General features: G+C 42.2%; 2 protein-coding genes across 3 annotated transcripts; both read left to right on the top strand.

The window, feature by feature from the left end:
• The first annotated feature begins 564 nt into the window (after positions 1-564).
• tomm70 (translocase of outer mitochondrial membrane 70) lies at positions 565-7,802 on the top strand. The gene is made up of 12 exons (XM_086089943.1): positions 565-887; positions 1,877-2,050; positions 2,237-2,363; positions 2,767-2,876; positions 3,768-3,916; positions 4,032-4,239; positions 4,606-4,740; positions 5,029-5,136; positions 5,213-5,329; positions 5,657-5,754; positions 6,578-6,700; positions 6,783-7,802. The coding sequence occupies exons 1-12, from the start codon at positions 648-650 to the stop codon at positions 6,934-6,936; spliced, it is 1,743 nt and encodes a 580-aa protein (XP_085946069.1). The 5' UTR covers positions 565-647; the 3' UTR covers positions 6,937-7,802.
• Positions 7,803-8,201: 399 nt separating this feature from the next.
• Positions 8,202-19,451, top strand: tbc1d23 (TBC1 domain family, member 23). Of its 2 annotated transcripts, XM_086090154.1 has the most exons (19): positions 8,202-8,260; positions 9,000-9,111; positions 9,190-9,295; positions 9,464-9,668; positions 10,996-11,119; positions 11,205-11,329; positions 11,434-11,480; positions 11,606-11,709; positions 11,803-11,925; positions 12,001-12,093; positions 12,338-12,508; positions 12,600-12,642; positions 13,445-13,551; positions 13,653-13,786; positions 14,641-14,685; positions 15,938-16,026; positions 16,899-17,034; positions 17,125-17,322; positions 18,366-19,451. In XM_086090154.1, the coding sequence occupies exons 1-19, from the start codon at positions 8,223-8,225 to the stop codon at positions 18,448-18,450; spliced, it is 2,085 nt and encodes a 694-aa protein (XP_085946280.1). In that variant the 5' UTR covers positions 8,202-8,222; the 3' UTR covers positions 18,451-19,451. The 2 variants fall into 2 exon arrangements, with proteins under 2 accessions (XP_085946280.1, XP_085946281.1); XM_086090155.1 differs by lacking the exon at positions 14,641-14,685.
• Positions 19,452-19,453: the final 2 nt, after the last annotated feature.

Below are 19,453 nucleotides of genomic sequence, written 5' to 3'. Positions count from 1 at the left end.
ATAACTACAGGTAATAGATTTGACCTCAAAACAATGGGGGGGGGGGGGGGGGGTTGTCGTGTTTTTTGTAATACTTTACCTTTTCTACTTATTGTGTACAGTTCAGTAACTGACATTTGCCTTCTACACAGACGGTAATGTAAAGAATTACCATAATACTTCCAAATGCAAGTAACTAGTAATATGAAATATATTACATTTTGGAAGTAACGTGCCCAACACTGGTTAGCATTTCAAAGAAGGGCTTCAAGTCAGTGTTAAGGTTTCGAAGTAGGATTTCTAGTCATGTTTAGGATTTCAAAGTAAGGTTTAAAACAGTGTTGAGATTTGCTTCAAAATAGGCATTCAAACCATTGTTAGGGTTTTTAAAAGTCAAGAGTTAACGTTTGAAATGAGGGTTTCAAGCCAGGTGTTGTAGTCTGCGTTTCTAGATCAAACGCCACACTTTAGAATATGTCTTGCAAAACAAAACACGAAGATTATTAACTGCGAGGCAGCAAATTTGGACTACAAATTACAAAAAAACTACGTCTCCCGTCAGCCCGTATCCCATGATGCCTCACGCTGTGCGCAGCACGCGAAGAAGAAGAAGACTGGCGCAGAACTGCTAACTAGCTCGCTCGCTAGCCGAACCTGGGTTCCTCATCATGGCTGCCTCCAAGCCAGTCGAGCCGCAGTCCGGCACCGGCCTCCCTCGCTGGCAGCTGGCGCTGCTGGTCGGCGCGCCCATCGTGCTCGGGGTGGGAGCCGTGTACCTGTGGAACCGGAGCAGGGCGAAGGGACGGCCGGGGAAAGGTAGCGGCGAGCGGATAACACCAGAAGGCAGCGCCAGTCCGGAGCAGGGCCAAGACAGCGCCTCGCGAGCCAACCAGGAGCTGGACAACATGGTACCGCTCGGCGCATTCACTTGGCGGCGTTTTTCATTTAGCACCGCCGCGAGGGTTGAAGCGCGTCGCGGGCCTCGTGGGCTGCTTAACCGGGAGCGGGTGTGTCATTGCCGCGGTAGTGACGCGGACCCAAGGGCACCTGCGGGTGACAGCTACCGCCCAGGCTGGGGAGGCCACGCGTGTTCGGTCCCCTCTACTCTTATTTAGCCAATGGGAAAGCGAATGAGCGAATGTGCTAATGCTACGAGCTAATTAACCTACTAACTTGCCTGGCTGCTAATTAGTAGCGATGCTAACCACGGGGTTTCATTAGAACTATTTTTTTTTACAACCCTAAATGTATTTAATATAAAAATGTAATTATTTAGAATGATAAAATATGGAATTTAGCTTCAGTGTTAGTGACTCGTAATAGCTTAAAATGTGTTATCCAATTCCTGTTGTTAACTAGTATTGTTTAATGATTAAACAAAACTAACCAAGCAATATCACACTAGAGGTAGTGACGTGCTCACCAATGTTTATAAAAGTGAAAGCGACTACTTGGTTACTGATTAATGTGAAGGGCTACTAGTTTGATGTGCACTTCTGGCTGCTTGTAAACCACATGTAAATTTCAGGCTTTTCATAGAATGGTTGCAAATAACCATTATTTTCATAATAGATTGAACTGACTGTAAAAGTTTCCATAAATAGATACTCGATATAGGGACTTATTTGGTCTGTAACTTGTCAGAAAGTAGGTAAAAATATTGATCGCTGTTATCTGAAATAAAAGCAGACATTTGTACATTTATCAGTTAATTGTTGCACCTCTAATCTTATTGTTGGTCTCATATGATGTAAATCCACTTTGAGTACTTTGAAAAGCATTGTACAAATAAAAAAACTAACATCTGGATCGTATCAGCTTTTTGAGTTAATGCATTAACAGTTTTTCTCTGTATGAGTTCATTTCTGTTTGTCATTCCTGCTTTCCTCCGCTTCAGAGTCCTTTGGATCGGGCCCAAGGAGCAAAGAACAAAGGTAACAAATACTTCAAGGCGGCCAAGTACGAAAACGCCATCCAGTGCTACACCGAGGCCATCGCGCTCTGCCCCGCCGAGCAGAAAAGCGACCTGTCAACGTTCTACCAGAACCGAGCGGCGGCCTACGAGCAGCAGGTTAGCGCCGCACTCACCTGAGCGAGCAAGACGCGCTTTCGTACCTGGTCTACTTCTGTTGGTGACAGCGACACCATAAAAAAAAAAAAAAAAAGACGACACAGAAATTTCAAATCATTTTTGAGGCATATTACATAAGCAGTGGTTTTCTTTTCTTTTCTTTCGTTTTTTTTATTTTAACCTCAGATGAAATGGACCGAGGTGGTGCAGGACTGCTCGCAGGCGGTGAAGCTCAACCCTCGATATATCAAGGCCCTCTTCAGGAGAGCCAAAGCTCTGGAGAAGCTGGACAACAAAAAGGAATGCCTGGAAGGTGAGGAGGAATGGCCACATTTGAACATTTTTGAATACTCCTTATATAAACATTTCCATGTTAAGACATTAAAAAAAAAAAAAAAAAATTGTTCTGCAAGTCCTATTTTAGAGTTGCCTGTCAGATACGCGATGTTTAATTCCGTTTTTTTATTTGTCACTCTTACAATAAAATTCAGTGGGGGTAACGAACAGCTTGAAGCAAGTACACGTTGCCTCGTATTTGCAGAAGCCTGCAAGCAAGTCTTCTTAGTTTCATTTTCTCAGTGAGATGTGATCGCATTTCTTAACCATGAATACTTGAAACGGGTCAAGGGTGAAAACGGCGAAAGTTTTTTTTGACAATGAAACGGGTTCACTCACTTTATGTGTGACGTTCATGGTTGTTATGTGGCTTCCATCAGATGTCACCGCTGTGTGTATCCTGGAGGCCTTCCAGAACCAGCAGAGCATGCTGCTGGCAGACAAGGTGCTCAAGCAGCTGGGGAAGGAGAAGGCCAAAGATAAATACAAGGTCTGTACTTTTCTGCATGCCATTGAAATGCCTTGCATGCCGTTAACGTCCAAATTGTTCTCATTTCAAAACATGCAACGTGTCAAATGAATGAACTGCAAACTGTTCTCAAACTGCATCATAAAACCTTAATATAAATATTACCCTGATCCCAAAGACGTATTTATACGTTTTTAAAGTATTTTTATTTTATTTTATGCTAGACCATACGAAAGGCTTTGATGCAGCCTCTGACCTGTAGAGAATGGTTGAAGCAATGGTAGTTATTACAAAAACGGCCGGCAGGTGGCAGCAGAGTATAAGAGACCAACCAGGGCCATGTTGCAAAAAACTCTTTTCCCCACAGTTTTAAACGGATTTGTGAATAATGATGAAACGTATCTATATTCTAATGCTAATTTCTGCAAAATGGAAACCGATACATCTATACTTTTTTCCTGGTGAAACTCTAATCTTTCTTTTGGTGGATTCCATGTTTTTTTATAGCAATATAACACAATATTCTATGAGCCTTGCAAAATCTGTCAAAATCCAGTAAAACAGCCGGGAGCGAAGGGCGTTGCTTCAGTGAAAATGGCTGGGAGTCAATGAGTTAATGGGGTGAAATCAGAGGGTCATGGTTTGAGTACTGCTGTGGAAGAAAAAAATTGCAAGATGATATTGGAGAAATGCTACTCTGCTTGCTGACGACTGTCAAGCTGCCTTTGAGCAACGCAGCAAAACACGTTCCATAGATCAAGATAATCAGCGTTTATAAATGTCCAGATAAAAAATAATGGAGAGCTAGAAAAAAAATGTCTGATGTGAACAGGGAGAAATACTGACAACTAGTGGCTGGAAATAAGCATCTGCTTAATAAAAAGTGCAATAACCATTTTCTTTCTGTTCCAGAACCGTGAGCCGATGATGCCTTCTCCTCAGTTCATCAAGTCCTACTTCGGTTCCTTCACCGATGACATCATCTCGCAGCCGCTGCAGAAGGGCGAGAAGAAGGACGAAGACAAGGACAAGGAGGGCGAGGCCTCCGAGGTCACGGCCAGGTACGAGAGAAGAGGATTTGCGGGGGGGATGGCAACAAGCAACAGCTTCTGCGAGCTTGCTTAAAAAAAAAATGGCTCAAATTCAGCCCAGGTCTCGGTATGTGCTCCCGTTCAGCTCGGGCTACCTGAAGGCCAAGCACTTCATGGAGGAGGAGAACTACGACAAGATCATCAGCGAGTGCACCAAGGAGGTGGAGTCCGAAGGCCGCTACATGGCCGAGGCGCTGCTGCTGCGCGCCACCTTCTACCTGCTGATCGGCAACGCCACCGCCGCTCAGCCCGACTTGGACCGCGTCATCAACATGCAGGAGGCCAATGTCAAGGTGCGTCTGTTGTTAGCATTGGCTGTTAGCGTTGGAGCTGCTCAATGGCATCCGACTTGTGTGTATATATTCAGTATTGAAGGGAGTACTGTGTTTAAAATAGTTCTGTAACGTTTGGGACTATAGCACCCTCTGCTGTCTTGGAGGCAGCATGGCATGTTTTTAGTAATATTTTTTTATAGATTAGAATTTAAATAAATGAAATTATTTTTTTACATTTATAATGATAAATAATATATAAAAATAATAATAGTAAAAAATAATAATACAGTTATGTATTCAAATTGATCAAATGATTTAAATAATTTTCATAAAAAATACTTCCTTGTGATACGTGTGGCTCACCTATTTTGTTGTCACGCGCAGCTGCGAGCCAACGCTCTCATCAAGCGCGGGAGCATGTACATGCAGCAGCAGCAGCCCATGCTTTCCACGCAGGACTTCAACATGGCGGCGGAAATCGACACGCGCAACCCCGACGTGTACCACCACAGGGGGCAGGTACGAGTCAGGCGGAGCAACGCTATGGGACGCCCCTTCCGCATCGATTTCATATCGTAGCATGGCGAGGACGCACTCGGAGAACAACTGTGCGACTCCAGTAATGATTTTTTCCACTTTTAGTGCCGCTTTTGGCCTACTTGTTTAAATCTCGAAGTGAATTTCGGGTATATTGGACGAATGCTCAAACACTTCCTCACTCGTTACAAATATCCGTGCACGACTGTAGTAGCAACGAAAAGCTCTTCCGCGAGTGATCTTCGAGTGACTTGTGGCTATTTCGCTCAGCTGAAGATCCTGCTGGACCAGGTGGACGAAGCCGTGGGGGATTTTGACGAGTGCATCCTGCTCAGGCCCGACTCTGCCCTCGCCCAGGCGCAGAGATGCTTCGCTCTGGTGAGTGAGTTTGGATGGCCCCGTGTTTTGGACGAAGGGCTTTTGTATGAAAAAGCGGCGCGCGCGTGTGCTCCAGTACCGACAGGCGTACACCGGCAACAACCCATCACAGGTCCAGATCGCCATGGACGGCTTTGAGGACGTGATCAGAAGGTTCCCCAAGTGTGCTGAGGGCTACGCGCTGTACGCTCAGGTAGGAAATTTTTTATTTTTATTCTTTTTATTTATTTATTTTTTAAATTTATTTATTTATTTATTTATTTTTTATTATTTTTTTATTTTTTTAATGCACCACATACACTCAGTAACATGCTTGGGTGGCGGGTGGATCGGAGCGTGGGAATATCATTTCCATCGGCTCCGGTTCACCTGCTCCTAATTTTAATGCACCACACACACACACTTGTATATACACTGGGTGAGGTCACATTCACGGTAAAGAAAAAAAAAAAAAGTAGGAAATCGGATTGGTTCTCAAAAGTGGACTCAAAATTTGAACATTTTCATGATTTCTTCTCAGGCTTTGACCGATCAGCAGCAGTTTGGAAAAGCGGACGAGATGTATGATAAGTGTATTGAACTGGAACCAGACAACGCCGCTACATACGTCCACAAAGGGTGAGATGGACAAAATTGAGGATTTATACGCTTATGTTGGGTCATGAGATCCAATAGACCTTTTTTTTTGCCATCGTGTCTTTCAGGGTGGTTTTAGCGCTGATGGTGTACTAAATAATAGGGATAGACCGTCAGCCTTTTTATGAATCTGAAGGCCGATTAAAGCTGGAATCTCACGGGGCAGTGAATGCTTGTGAACGTAGCAAATTTGGGGTTTTCATCAGGAATTGTAAGATGTTCACAGACAGTTTTTACTTGTTGTGTAAACACGCTTGGAACATATTCAGACGATTTTTTTGCTGCGAAGATCTTTTGAAACGTTTTGCGAACCCTGGCGAAAACCCCTAATTAGCGACATTTGCATGCATTTGTCGCTTAGTGGGATGCAGGGTACTTAAATTTCCACTTTATAAAAAATAGGAGCTCACAACACTTTATTCTAAAAAAATAAATAAAAATAAAATAAAATTGTTCAAACTTTGGAAAACTTTATTTGTAGTAGAAAACTTTAAGGATCTATTTACTTGCTTAGTTTTTAATTTAGCGTAACACATGCTGATGACCTTGGAACCGCCCTTCAATTTTTGTTATACATTTTTAAACAAATCTGTCAATATAGTTTAAAAGATAATTTTTTTTACGCTAATATTTTCTCTTTTACTGCAAATGAATATTGGCTTGAAATATAAGTTATCGGCCTCCTTGACTATTAATAATCTGTATCGGCCTTGAAAAAACCCCACATCTGTTTATTACTACTAAATAAATCCTTCCACGTCACCTGACCGAAAACGGTAATTGTCATTATCCCCATTTTGTACAGTTTATTACAACTCCAGTGGAAGCAAGACCTGGACTTGGGTCTGGACCTCATCAGCAAGGCCATCGAGATTGACAACAAATGTGACTTTGCCTATGAAACCATGGGAACAATCGAAGTTCAGAGGTGAGCGGCGCCAACTGGCGATGCGGACCTTTTTTCAGGGTTCATCCAACCTTTTCTTTGATGTGAAATAACTCCTTTTCAGGGGCAATCTGGACAAAGCGATAGAGATGTTCAACAAGGCCATCAACCTGGCCAAGTCGGAGATGGAGATGGCGCACTTGTACTCGCTGTGCGACGCGGCGTACGCCCAGACGGAGGTCGCCAGGAAGTACGGCCTCAAGCCTCCAACGCTGTAACTTCTGCGCAATATCAGAAGCGTGCGCGTTCTTCAACCGTAACTGTGTTAAACTTTGCATCAGTTTGTTTAAGCGAGGGGGGGGGGGGGGGATTAAGTGCTGGATTGTGATGTAAAAAAAGGATAACAAAGAACCCTCCTGGAAGTATATAGAGCATCGTGTTTACGTTGTATTTGAAAAACGGGTCTGGAATGCTTAGGGTTTATTTTTTGTTTAGTTTTTTTCCACAATGTGTCACACAGCAATGGTGTTATGCGCTTGTCCAATTGACAATTACTACATAAAAAAAAAAAAGTGGACTTGTGAGTGGTCATCAGAAAATACTGTGAGAGCTAGTTCAACTATCAAAGCATTTTGTTATGTACCAAATTGAAGTTTCAAACCATGTAGCCAAATGTGTAATGCCTGTTTGTTAGTCGTGGATTCGGAAGCAGGAAGTAGTTTTGTTTTTTTTAAACATTGAATTGCCTGTTTTTTTCTTTTTCTACATTTTGTGCAGCATGTTCACTTTATAACGCCTGCGCTGTTAGAACACTAGGAGAATCTTCGCCATCAGGCTAACCCAAACGCCACCATTTTATAGCTAACACAATCTAAGTTGTACATTTATGGTACTTTTTTTGTGACAAGAAAACTGGTTTTTATTTCATTTTCACTTGTCGGTGGTTCTTTTAAACTCATTACCTGAGCCTTTTTGTTTTCTTTTTCATTGTTTATCATTTTACAGACAGGCACGAATTTCTTCTTTGAGACAGCCACTTTTGGATTTGACTGACAAATTCTACTGACATTCTTCATTGCTATGTATGGTGACCAAAGTTAAATACAATTTGAATCCTAATAAAGTTATGATTCCTGGAAAGGGCGATGGTGTAGTTGCCATTTATTATTAAGGCTGTGTTGCATCAATATTTAAGATTAAATTAATATAAATAGTGGTATTTGCATAATCTGGCATAACTATCACTAGTCCTTCGGTGTTCTGTGATTCTAAATGTAGCCACATTAAGTGTCCAAAAATAAACAGTAAATGCCAAAAAATGAAAACTCACAAAAAATAGCAAATGAAGCTGTCCAATGTATTAAATGGATTAAAGTAAATCTTAGCGAAGATACCGTCATCAAAATAGGGACAGTAAACCCTACATGAAACATTTTACGATTCCATGTTTGAAACACGTGTGTACAGTATTTCTGTTGTGACAAATCATCGAATTGGCCCCGCCCCTCAGCCAGCGACAAAGTCTCGCGATACTTGTCGGCATTTGACGTGTCTCAACACAATAATGGCGGATGCTGTGGAGGAAGCGCTCCGGGGCAGCTGGTGAGACAATCTGCCTTTTTGTTCATATCGTGAAGCGACACCTCTCAGTCTCCTCTCAGATACGGTTTGTCCGCCGCGGTTAACTAAATTCCAACGACGATGTGTTTGTGTAATTTATCCACTCCGCTGACTGCTTTTGTTTCCTGTGTTGTACTCATATATCATGTTCTCCTCGTTTTTTTTTTTTGTTTTTTTTTAGCAAGCTAATGATCTTGTTTAAGATAATAAGCACGTTAGAATCAAACCCGCGGCGACGTATTCGTGTATATTGGGGAGCTTAAATACCTGCAGTGTTTTTCCGATAGCGCTTTTGCATGGTCAGCTGATCTCGATAGTTTGCTAGCTCGGCTAACAATGAGCAGGTCCGCTTGATAACTGCTGGGATTTGTTCCACTCACTCGAGCGCAACAAAACGGGAACGCCGGTTTCAACAATAGCTTCTGTTTCCTTCGCCAGCATGACCTGCTTAAATAACTGGGATATCTGACACAATATGTTAATAATAAGATGAACATCATCCCCTCTGAATCAATGCAGGTTAGGAAGCATCGTTTATGAATTTTGCCACCTGTTGGCAATTTTAATAGAACAATAAATTAATAGAATCTGTTTAATTGAGATTCTTGTCCCATTACGATTCGCCACTCGCAGAGTTTGGAACGTCCCGGACTAAATCATTTGAATCCGAAAACAAGAACAAAAATGTTGTTATTTGTGCTTACATTTGTCAAATCTTCAGGGACCAGGATCGAGCTGAAGCTCTGGACTCGGGTGGGTCCGACATGGAGATGGACAAAGGCATCGTTCACATTCAGGAGACTTCTGCTCAACAGCGAGCAAAGATGTGGAAGGTATAATTGACTGAAAATGATTTTTTTTTTTTTTAAATGTCAGAAGTTGAACATCGACTGCATTTTGTGTGTCGCCAGATCGCGCTGAACGTGTCTGGCAAAGGCGACTCTCTCGCTCCCTGGGATGGCGTCCTTGATTTACCAGAACAGGCGCTCATTCACAGTCGCAGTCAGCAGCTGATCGGTGAGGAAATGCACGCCGCTGGTTCGAACAAAATGAGCCCGTTTGGTATTCAAATTTATTCGACAAGATGAAATCCTGTTTTAGGCTAAATGACATCATTCCAAATTTCAAATGTGTCGCGTAACAAAAGACCAACAACGTCTTTTTTTTGCGGGTTCCCGCATTCAGACCAGCTGCAAGTATCCGAGGAGGAGCGGAGCGCCGCGGTGTCCGACGTGGAGGCGGTGGTCACGTTCTACTGCAAATCGCGCAACATCAGCTTCGCTCCGGACCTGAGCTGGCCGCACCTCCTCAAGCCGCTGCTGGGGCTTCGGCTGGCTCGCGGCGACCTCTACAACTGCTTCTACGCCATTATGAACAAGCACGTACCCCGGTGAGTGAGATAAGCGGGTCATGAGAAAAAAAAAAGAGGCAGGGGTTTTGTTCATGATTAATATGATTGCACGGTAACGTTATGCAGTTTGCATCGCACTCAAACTGGTTCTCAAGCTTTTTTTTTACAGTATTATGGAACAGCTGTACTTGATCAGGGGTTGGATTTTTCATAATAGTTTTTATTTAGTTTGCCTTTTTGTTTTAAATTCAGTTTTCAGTATTATTAGTTTTAATTATTTTTCCAAAATATTTCGTTTTAGTATTAGTTTTATTTAATTAAAAAAAAATTTTTTTTTTATATGATCTATTTGTCAAGTGGAAGATAAGTATTGTGTAATAAAATGATGTAAATTACAATTCTTAAACCACTGTTAGATTTTCCTCCCCCTTTACGGATGTCCGGCAATACCGTTTTAAAAGCATTTCAAATGAAACCGGACATTTTTTACTATAGAAAATATCAATCACGATTATTTTGGTCATAATTGAAATCACGATTAGGACAATCATTTGTTGTTTGGTGCAAAGCACAATGTTTAAACATGTAAAAAAAATATTAAGACAAATACATTTCTTTTAAACACTATCATTATTCAAGTTCCTTTTGGACCAAACAAGATTTATTAAATTAGTCATTTTAAAATAAAAGTATTTATTTTTATAAAGTATGTACCCCGCCAGCTGGGATAGGCTCCAGCAACCCCCGCGACCCTTGTGAGGACAAGCGGTACAGAAAATGGATGGATGGATGGATGGATAAAATAAAAAGGTGCAAATATATCAAATTAAACAACTCAAAGTTAGTGTTAATAATCTTTAATTTTAATTTTTTTATGATTCTTGTAATTGTCGAGTTTCATTTTCGTTTCACTCTTTCTTTTCTTTTCATTATTTATAATAACTCGGGATGGCATCAGTATTAACCGGCCTTATTTCAAGGTATCCGTACTTGCGATATATCGAACGTCCTCTTGTGGCCAACTAGAAATAAGAAGATTTTTATTCATTTTTTTAAGCCATTAATTTTATGAAACTTTAAGGGAAAATGATACATTGGGATTTGGGATATATAATTCGTTTTTTTAATGTATCAAAATGACTAGTGGTGTCGAACATCTCTAATAACTTTAATAATGATTCAGTCGAAATGTATTCCACATAATGTTAAATAATCACATATGAAATCACAATATCAACATCGAGGAGGAAAAAAAATCACAAATAAAAATTTCAGAATCGTTCAGCCCTCAAACGATGATGCTGAAAACAACCCCTTAAAAGATGTTTTTAAATGTCTTTTTAAACATTCCTTGCATTTGTCTCAGGGAATGCGTGCCCAATGGCCGCCCGTTCCACCTTTACAGGCTGCTGCTGCAGTACCACGAGCCGGAACTCTGCTCCTTCTTGGATACCAAAAAGGTCACGCCCGACTCGTATGCCATCAACTGGGTGTGTTTTGCATTCCTCACATTCCTTTTGCATCCTTCCACTTGTCATTGTTGACGCCTGTGAACGTTCCCTCTTCCCTCCACAGATGGGCAGCCTGTTTTCCAGCCACGGCCCGCCCGACGTCACGCGGGCTCTGTGGGACTGCTACCTCCAGCAGGCCGACCCGTTCCTCATCTTCTTCCTTATGCTCATCATCCTCGTCAATGCCAAGTAAGGTTTTTCCCTGCGGGAGAAAAGTTTGACTTTTTTCTTCTTCTTCTTTTTTTTTTTTTTTTTCCCCAACACATGTTTTTGTGTCGTTGACCTTTTTTTAGAGAGACCATCCTCAACAGAGAAGGCAACAGCAAAGAGGACATCATCAGTAAGTCATCTTCAATCTTCATGTTTGATGTTATTGGCTGTAGAGGCCACAAGATGGCGCAGCTGCATGTAAGCGTCATATAAAAAAATAAATAATAATAATAATAATGACATGGTCTCAAACAGAAATGCTGGAAGAATCTCCTTCTCTACTTGAGTCTGAGGACATTGAGGATTTATTTTCCCTGGCCCAGTACTACCAGAGCAAGACGCCTCTGTCGCTCAGAAAGGTTGGACTTCCTCGTCTCGGACTTCCTCGTCCCGGTCGGCCTCGTCCCGCGGGGTCTGACGTTGACCACTGACGCCGGTTCCTCCTTTTCCAGATGAACCAAAACCTGTTCGGTAGCAGCCTCGTGGCTCTGAAGGAAGAGGACATCGACCTGAGTCAGGCGCTGTGCCTCCCCGTGTCCGTCCCGGAGATCCTGCAGGCCAACCAGCATCAGCAGGTGTTTGAGCTTCCGTCTGGTTTTTCAATGGAAGCCAATAAGAGGCTAACGTGCCCCTTTTTGCCTTTTCCTCAGGACGGCGTGCGCTTCTTTGTCGTGGACTGCCGGCCGGCTGAGCAGTACAACGCCGGCCATCTGTCCACTGCCTTCCACCTGGACTCGGACCTGGTGAGTTGGTGGTGCAGGTCGATGGGATAAGAGTAGGAACCATTTTGGACACATTAGACCTTCTTCCGCATCTCCCGATCTTTCTGAGAATAAACAAACAGTCTAGTCTTCTGGTCGTTTCCGTTACTGACAGCACAGCGAGCATTAAAGATGAAAGAACCGGTCAAAGATCCCCAGACCTTTCCAATTGGTGCCGTGACCCGGATCGGTTCTCAAGTGGCCATTTCATGCGTGCCGCCCACAGATGCTCCAGAACCCGTCCGAGTTCGCTTTGTCAGTCAAGTCCCTCCTGGAGGCCCAGAAGCAATCCCTGGAGTCGGGTTCCATCGCCAGCGGAGAGCACCTGTGCTTCATGGGCAGCGGCAGAGAGGAGGAGGACATGTACATGAACATGGTGCTGGCCCACTTCCTGCAGGTGAGAGACTCGAAGAAGAAAAAAAAAAGGAGGGGGGGGGTATAACGTAAAAAAAGGTCATGGTGTGCTGACTGAGCGGTTTGTGTTGCAGAAAAACAAGGAGTACGTCAGCATCGCGAAGGGGGGCTTCATGGGTGAGTGGACACGGGTGGTCAAAATGGCAAAAATGCAGTAGAAAGTCAGGATGGTGAATAATGCCAATAAAGTCATATTGTTTAACTCGTTGGCTGCCATTGACAACTATAGACGTCAAAAATTAATTTGAACTATTTCAAAAAACATTTTTTCATTTTTGTTAAGAGTATGAAAACCTAGATTTTTTTGGGGGGGTACATTTAGAACAGATATCAAATTTGTGATTAATCGTGAGTTAACTAGGGAAGTCATGCAATTAATTACGATTACAAATTGTAATCGCCTGATGCCTGATGAATTTTTAATAATCTTTTCTTTTTTTTAAAAAACATAAATATATATATTTTTTAATAATCCCCTTTTTTTTTTTTTTTTTTCTTTTTCAAAGAAAAGATTATTAAAAATTATGGGCGTCAGGCGATTATTATTTTTTTTATCGTAATTAATCGCATGACTTCACTAGTTAACTGGCGATTCATCACAATCACAAATGTTTTATTTGTTCTAATACAATAAACAAAAAAATCTAGGTTTTCATACTCTTGTTGACAAAAGTGGGAACAAATGTTTAACGAATAGAAATGGTTCAAATGAGTTTTTGACGTCTATAGTCGTCAATGGCAGTGAATGAGTTAATAATGCAAATTACATTTTCATTCGATTAGTCAATGGGTTAATCGGTAGAATTACTAAATACTAAAAAAAAAAATGACGATAGCTGCAGTCGTGCTTAAAATGCACTGGGACGCCATTTTAGCCGCACTCCAGCGACTCGACTCTTTGTTGTGTGTGCGATCTCAGCTCTACAGCAGCACCTTGTGGACATGACCGTGGAGGGCTTGGACTCGTCGTACATCCACTGGATCGTCAGCACGTCGGGATCTCACAGCAGCCTCAGCTCGGCAGACGTACGTTGCCAATTTTATGTTTGGTGGTGGGACTGAAACTGAAACTGAAACTGAAACTGAAACTGAGAAGATGACGCTTGTTCTCTCGCATGCCCTTCCAGGGAGAGTCTTTGAGTGACGGCAAAGGCGTCAAGTCATTGGTCAACAAAATGACTTTTGCGCTAAAGTCCAAGTCGGTGAACGTAAAGGAGAAGATGATCAGCTTTATTGAGAACACGTCGACACCTGTGGACAGGTGAGAAATCCCGTGTGTGTTGTGTCTACGTTGTGAGTGGAAACGACTTTTTTTTTTTTCTGTCAGCCTGAAGCAAATGCTCAAAATTTGTTTCATGTAAGCATACGCACACACATAACCTGTTTTTTCCTTTGCTAAACATTTTTGTATGATATTTTTGTGTGGTATCTTTTTGTCTAATTTGTGCTTTTTTTCATCTAATATATATTTTTTCATGGTAAAAAAAAATTAGTTTTTGTGTCATAGTTGTGTAATTGTTTTGTATAATATTTTAGTAATTTTTGCCGAACTGTATTTTTTCATCTAATATTTTTCATGAAAAACATCCTTTTGTAGTATGAATATTTTTTGTAATTTTCCCATTATATATTTGTCTACTTTTTACATGTGTGCCTTCAGTTTTATTTTAACTAATTAGTGAATTTTTATTTATTTATTTTACAAAAAAAAATACTAATAGTGGACTAATTTGATATTTCTGTCTGATATTTTTGTTGAATATTTTGGTAGTTTTTGTCATTTGTATTTACATTTTTCCCAAATCTTTTCAATTTTTTAAAAAATATTTCTGCATTTTTCATCGAATACTTAAGCATTTTTACCCCAAATGTAGTGTTTCTTTTGTTTTGTTTTTTAAAGTATATTTTTAGCATTTTTCTCTTTTGGGTTAGTCACAGCTCATTTTTACCCAGGAAGTTTGGAAGCTTTAGAAATATCTGTATAAATGTGGACTTGACTTTTTTTTTATTTTTTTTTTTATTTTTTTATTTTTTTTATTTTTTGTCAGTGTTGCTCGCACCCGCGCCCCAAACCAATTTATAATTCGCCGTACGTTTGACCTTATTCCATGCTAGAATATCTTTCAATCTGCCCTGGCCAGAGAAGGTGCTTCCCGATAGGTAAGCGCCCGCGACTGGCGTTGAGCTCTTTTTTGTCACCAGCATGCCGGCAAGTGGCTGCGGCGCTCTGAAGATTCGGCGCCTGTGTCACTTGAACGCATGCCACTCTGTATTCGCATTCATGGCTCTCTATTAACGCACACACGCACACACATGCTAGTCGTCATGCTTTCACTAACAACATGCAACGTTGGGGGGTTTTTTAGGCGTTGATTCATTTTCACTTCAGCTTTCATCATTTTGTTTTCTCCGAATGTCACGTAGAAGACAAAAGTCCTCGGCTTCACTTTTTGCTCGGCAGTTGATGGTCTGTCTTTCCATTCCATTATTTCTTATATTAGAGAGAAAAATTTGATCAAAAGAAAGACCAGGATCTCTACTTTCACTGGGAAATAAAGTTAGTTTGATATTTGTCTGTATTTCAGCAGTGGAACCTTGGTTGAGTTCACCCAAAATACAATTTAATAGTTAACCGTTGTATTCCAGTTAATGAATACCAAGGATGGAAATGTAGCAACATTTCCTTAACTCATTCACTCCCAACCATTTTCCCTGAAGCAACCCCCTTCGCTCCCGGCTGTTTTACTGGTTTTTGGCTGATTTTGCAAGGCCCACAGAATATTAGGTTCTATTGCTATAAAAACATGGAACCTACCAAAAGAAAGATTAAAGTCTCTTCTTTCATCAGGAAAAAAAACGTATATTTCTCTCTGTTTCCGATTTGCAGCAATTAGCATTAGAATTAGAGTTTTTTTTCAACATGGCTTTGGTTGATCTCTTTTGCTCTGCTGCCACCTGCTGGCCGTTTGTGTAATAACTACCATTTCTTCAACCGTTCTTTGCAGTTGAGGCTGCGTCAAAGCCTTCTGTATGCTCTAGCATAAAAAAAACGTATAAATATGCCTTTGGGACACTTAAAACATTTAAAATAGAAGGTATTTATCCGTTTTTGGGAGCAAATGAGTTAATAGACTTTTGAGCCAAATTAACTCTTATTTTTTTAAGGAGAAATGTTTGAAATGCACACCAATTTGACAAGAAAATTTGTTTTGGTAAATTTGATTTGAATGAGCTGCCTCCATTTTGAGCTCTTCATGTCAAGCTTTTCCTCTTTTCCCTCTTTTTTTTTTCTGCAGCTTGGACGTCTTCATCTTCCATCGCCATTTGTGTCCAATCGATTAACTGGGGCCTTTTTCCCACATTCGTGTTCCTCGCTTAGCGTTCTTGCTGCTAAATCATTTTCTCTCCTCAGACACGTGAGCAGCAGCGACCGCGTGGGCAAACCTTACCGCGGGGTGAAGCCGGTTTTCAGTATTGCCGACGAAGAGGAGTACGACACAGGTGCATGTTTCTTCTTCTTCTTCTTCTTCTTTTTCCTCTTTCCTCTTTCTTCGCTCTTCGCTCTTCTTTCTTCTTTGCTCTTCGCTCTTCTTTCTTCTTTGCTCTTTGCTCTTCGCTCTTTTTTGCTCTTCTTTCTTCTTTGCTCTTCGCTCTTCGCTCTTCTTTCTTCGCTCTTCTTTCTTCGCTCTTCTTTGCTCTTCGCTCTTCTTTGCTCTTCGCTCTTCTTTGCTCTTCGCTCTTCTTTGCTCTTCGCTCTTCTTTGCTCTTCGCTCTTCTTTGCTCTTTGCTCTTCTTTGCTCTTCGCTCTTCTTTGCTCTTCGCTCTTCTTTCTTCGCTCTTCTTTGCTCTTTGCTCTTCTTTGCTCTTCGCTCTTCTTTGCTCTTCTTTCTTCTTTGCTCTTCGCTCTTCTTTGCTCTTTGCTCTTTGCTCTTCGCTCTTCTTTGCTCTTCGCTCTTCGCTCTTCTTTGCTCTTCGCTCTTCTTTGCTCTTCGCTCTTCTTTGCTCTTCGCTCTTCTTTGCTCTTTGCTCTTTGCTCTTCGCTCTTTGCTCTTCGCTCTTCTTTCTTCGCTCTTCTTTGCTCTTTGCTCTTCTTTGCTCTTCGCTCTTTGCTCTTCGCTCTTCTTTCTTCGCTCTTCTTTGCTCTTCTTTCTTCTTTGCTCTTCGCTCTTCTTTGCTCTTTGCTCTTCGCTCTTCTTTGCTCTTCGCTCTTCTTTGCTCTTCTTTCTTCTTTGCTCTTTGCTCTTTGCTCTTCGCTCTTTGCTCTTCGCTCTTCTTTCTTCGCTCTTTGCTCTTCGCTCTTCTTTCTTCTTCGCCGTCTCTTGTGAGGAGCCTTTTTATCGACGCCCCCCCCCCCTTTTTTTTGCATCCTTTAGATGAGATTGACAGTTCGTCCATGTCGGATGACGACCGGAAAGAGATCGTCAACGTCCAAACGTGGATCAACAAGCCCGACGTGAAGCATCACATCCCGTGCAACGAGGTGAAGGAGACGGGTCACATGTTCCCCAGGTGAGACGAGGAAAGACGATTATTTCCGTTTTCGTCGCGTAAGCGCGTACGTTTTGAACACCTTTTTTTGCCTGCGGTGGCGGATTGCAGCCACTTGCTGGTGACGGCGACGCACATGTACTGCCTGCGCGAGATCGCCGCCAGGAAGGGCTTCGCTTACATCCAGTCCCGACAAGCGCTGAGCTCGGTGGTGAAGATCACGTCCAAGAAGAAGCACCCGGAGCTCATCACCTTCAAGTTCGGCAGCAACAACTCCGCCGCCGGAGTGGAGATCTCGGCAGTGGAACGGTGACTGGTTTCGTTGTTTTGGTCAAAAAGGGGAGGCCGCGGCCGGAATTTCTTGCCGGAACTTCCTGACATAAACGTCGTTGCACTTCAGCGACAAGGCGTGCGCGAGAAAACGCGTTTGGATTCAAAATGAGAGATAACGAAAAACAGCGACGTGACTCGTCGGATACGCAGAGAACGGAGCCGGTGGGCAGAACTCCGCGGGATAAATGAGAAATAGATCATCAGTGGGAACGGATTACGCTACGCGAGCACACTGGAACAATTCAGAACCACTTTTTGCTGCGTTCGCACCAAAACAGGGCGAAGCGTTCCGCTGTTGCGGCAAAAATATTTAACCCAGGACAAAAATTGCATCCCCTGCCAAGGGATATTCTTACTTGTTCCTTGTAAAAAGATATTTAAACTTCAAATATCTGCAACAAAACCGTATCTTTTTCTATGTACGTCTGAGATTTCCTACTGCGTTGCGTGGTCATTGAATGCATCGAGAGTGCACGTGTTTGCTTTTCTTTTGCTTCTCCGCGATAAACACTTTTTTTTTCTTGTTTTTAAAACTGAAAAACATGAGTGTTTTCATGTACTTATTGAAAAACATGCATTGCACCGTAGGAGGGGATACCTTATTTATTTATTTTTACGGTGGTAAGTGGCTGCCTATGTTGTTGCGCTCCAGGTGACAACAGACCGGACGCTACGTTCACACTGTAGGTCTTAATGCTCAATTCAGATCATTCCCCCCCCCCCCCCCCCCCCCTAGCGATGATGTCACGTCATTGCCACGCGTGATAAATGACAAATATCACCACAAATGTCAACGTAATGCTTCATGTTTTAAGTGGTCAAATATAAAGCCACAACTGTTACTCGAAACATTTGCCGGTTATTTAACATGGGATTTTGACATTTTCGGATCCGGATCTTTTACCGGAACGGGACGCCGGACCATTCCGGCCCACTTTCATACCTTTTTATCAGTCCAGTCCTGACTGAGGCCTGCTCCCTACAAACTGACAGTTCCTCGTGTTTGCCCCCCTTTTCAGGTATCTGATCCCCAACGCCGGAGACGCCACCAAGGTGATCAAGCAGCAGATCATGAAAGTCCTCGACGCGCTGGAGACCTCGTAAACGAGAAGACGACAAAACGACAACGGCGGCGTATCGCGGCCGCTTCCCCCCCCCACCCCGACTACAGCAGTTGGAATTACCTCGGGACCCGACCCGACGCGGTGCGGCGTTGGCCTCCGCACGCCACGCCGCTCCACTGCACAAATGCGGGAGCCGGGAGTGTATCACGCTGCCCTCTTTACACTAATTTATAAATGATATATATTGGATATACTGTATTATTTGTTGATTCTAAAGCAGTGCTATTCCACTTTGGAAGCTTTCCTCTGGCCTTAAGGTAGCGTTACTGTCCAAGCACTTGTTTAATGATTATGTGACATTCTGTGTTAAATGTTGTGTTCCCGCCTGTCACCAGTTTGATTTATTGAGGCGGAGAAGTGCAGAATGTACGGAACTTGTAGCGGCGATTTTTTTTACAGTCGACGAGGCGAGTTTCTTTGATTTTTTTTTTTTTCCAGCTGGCAGCCTTAAGTAGAAACCCTTCTGAGGTTCATTATAAATATGTACATATGATATACTGCTGTTATGTGAAGCATATCCAGAGTAAGAGAATGCAGCAAGGCTTTAAAAATCATCTCTCGCGTGTGTGATGTAGCAACTGAGCAACCTTTTGTTTGTGAGACGAGGTTTAATGATCATCATTCATCACGCCAGTATTTGTTTTTTTTGCATTTTGCATTTGCGCTTAGTAGAGAATATTGGTTATACATATACTGTACAAAACGGTTGACACAAACTTGAATACAAAACTTACGACAGCCTCGGGGCACTCCAATCATTCTCCTGTGTTATGCCCTAGTGCATCATGCTGTAGATGTGATACTTGCAGTATTTGAACAGGAATGAAACTTAAGGGTTTGTGTACCACTGGGTAACATCACTAACAAAAGGAAGGCACTACTAGGCTCGCAATGCAAAAAAAAATGAAGTGTAATTTGCACCTTACTGTACTGCTATTACTTAATACACATTTCCCATTCTAATAAAATACAATGATATAACT

This window comes from Leptonotus elevatus, chromosome 11 (genome assembly GCF_054856555.1).
Source record: "Leptonotus elevatus isolate MCC_2025b chromosome 11, RoL_Lele_1.0, whole genome shotgun sequence".
Taxonomy (NCBI): Eukaryota; Metazoa; Chordata; class Actinopteri; order Syngnathiformes; family Syngnathidae; genus Leptonotus; species Leptonotus elevatus.
This window is presented reverse-complemented; position numbering and strand designations above follow the sequence as displayed.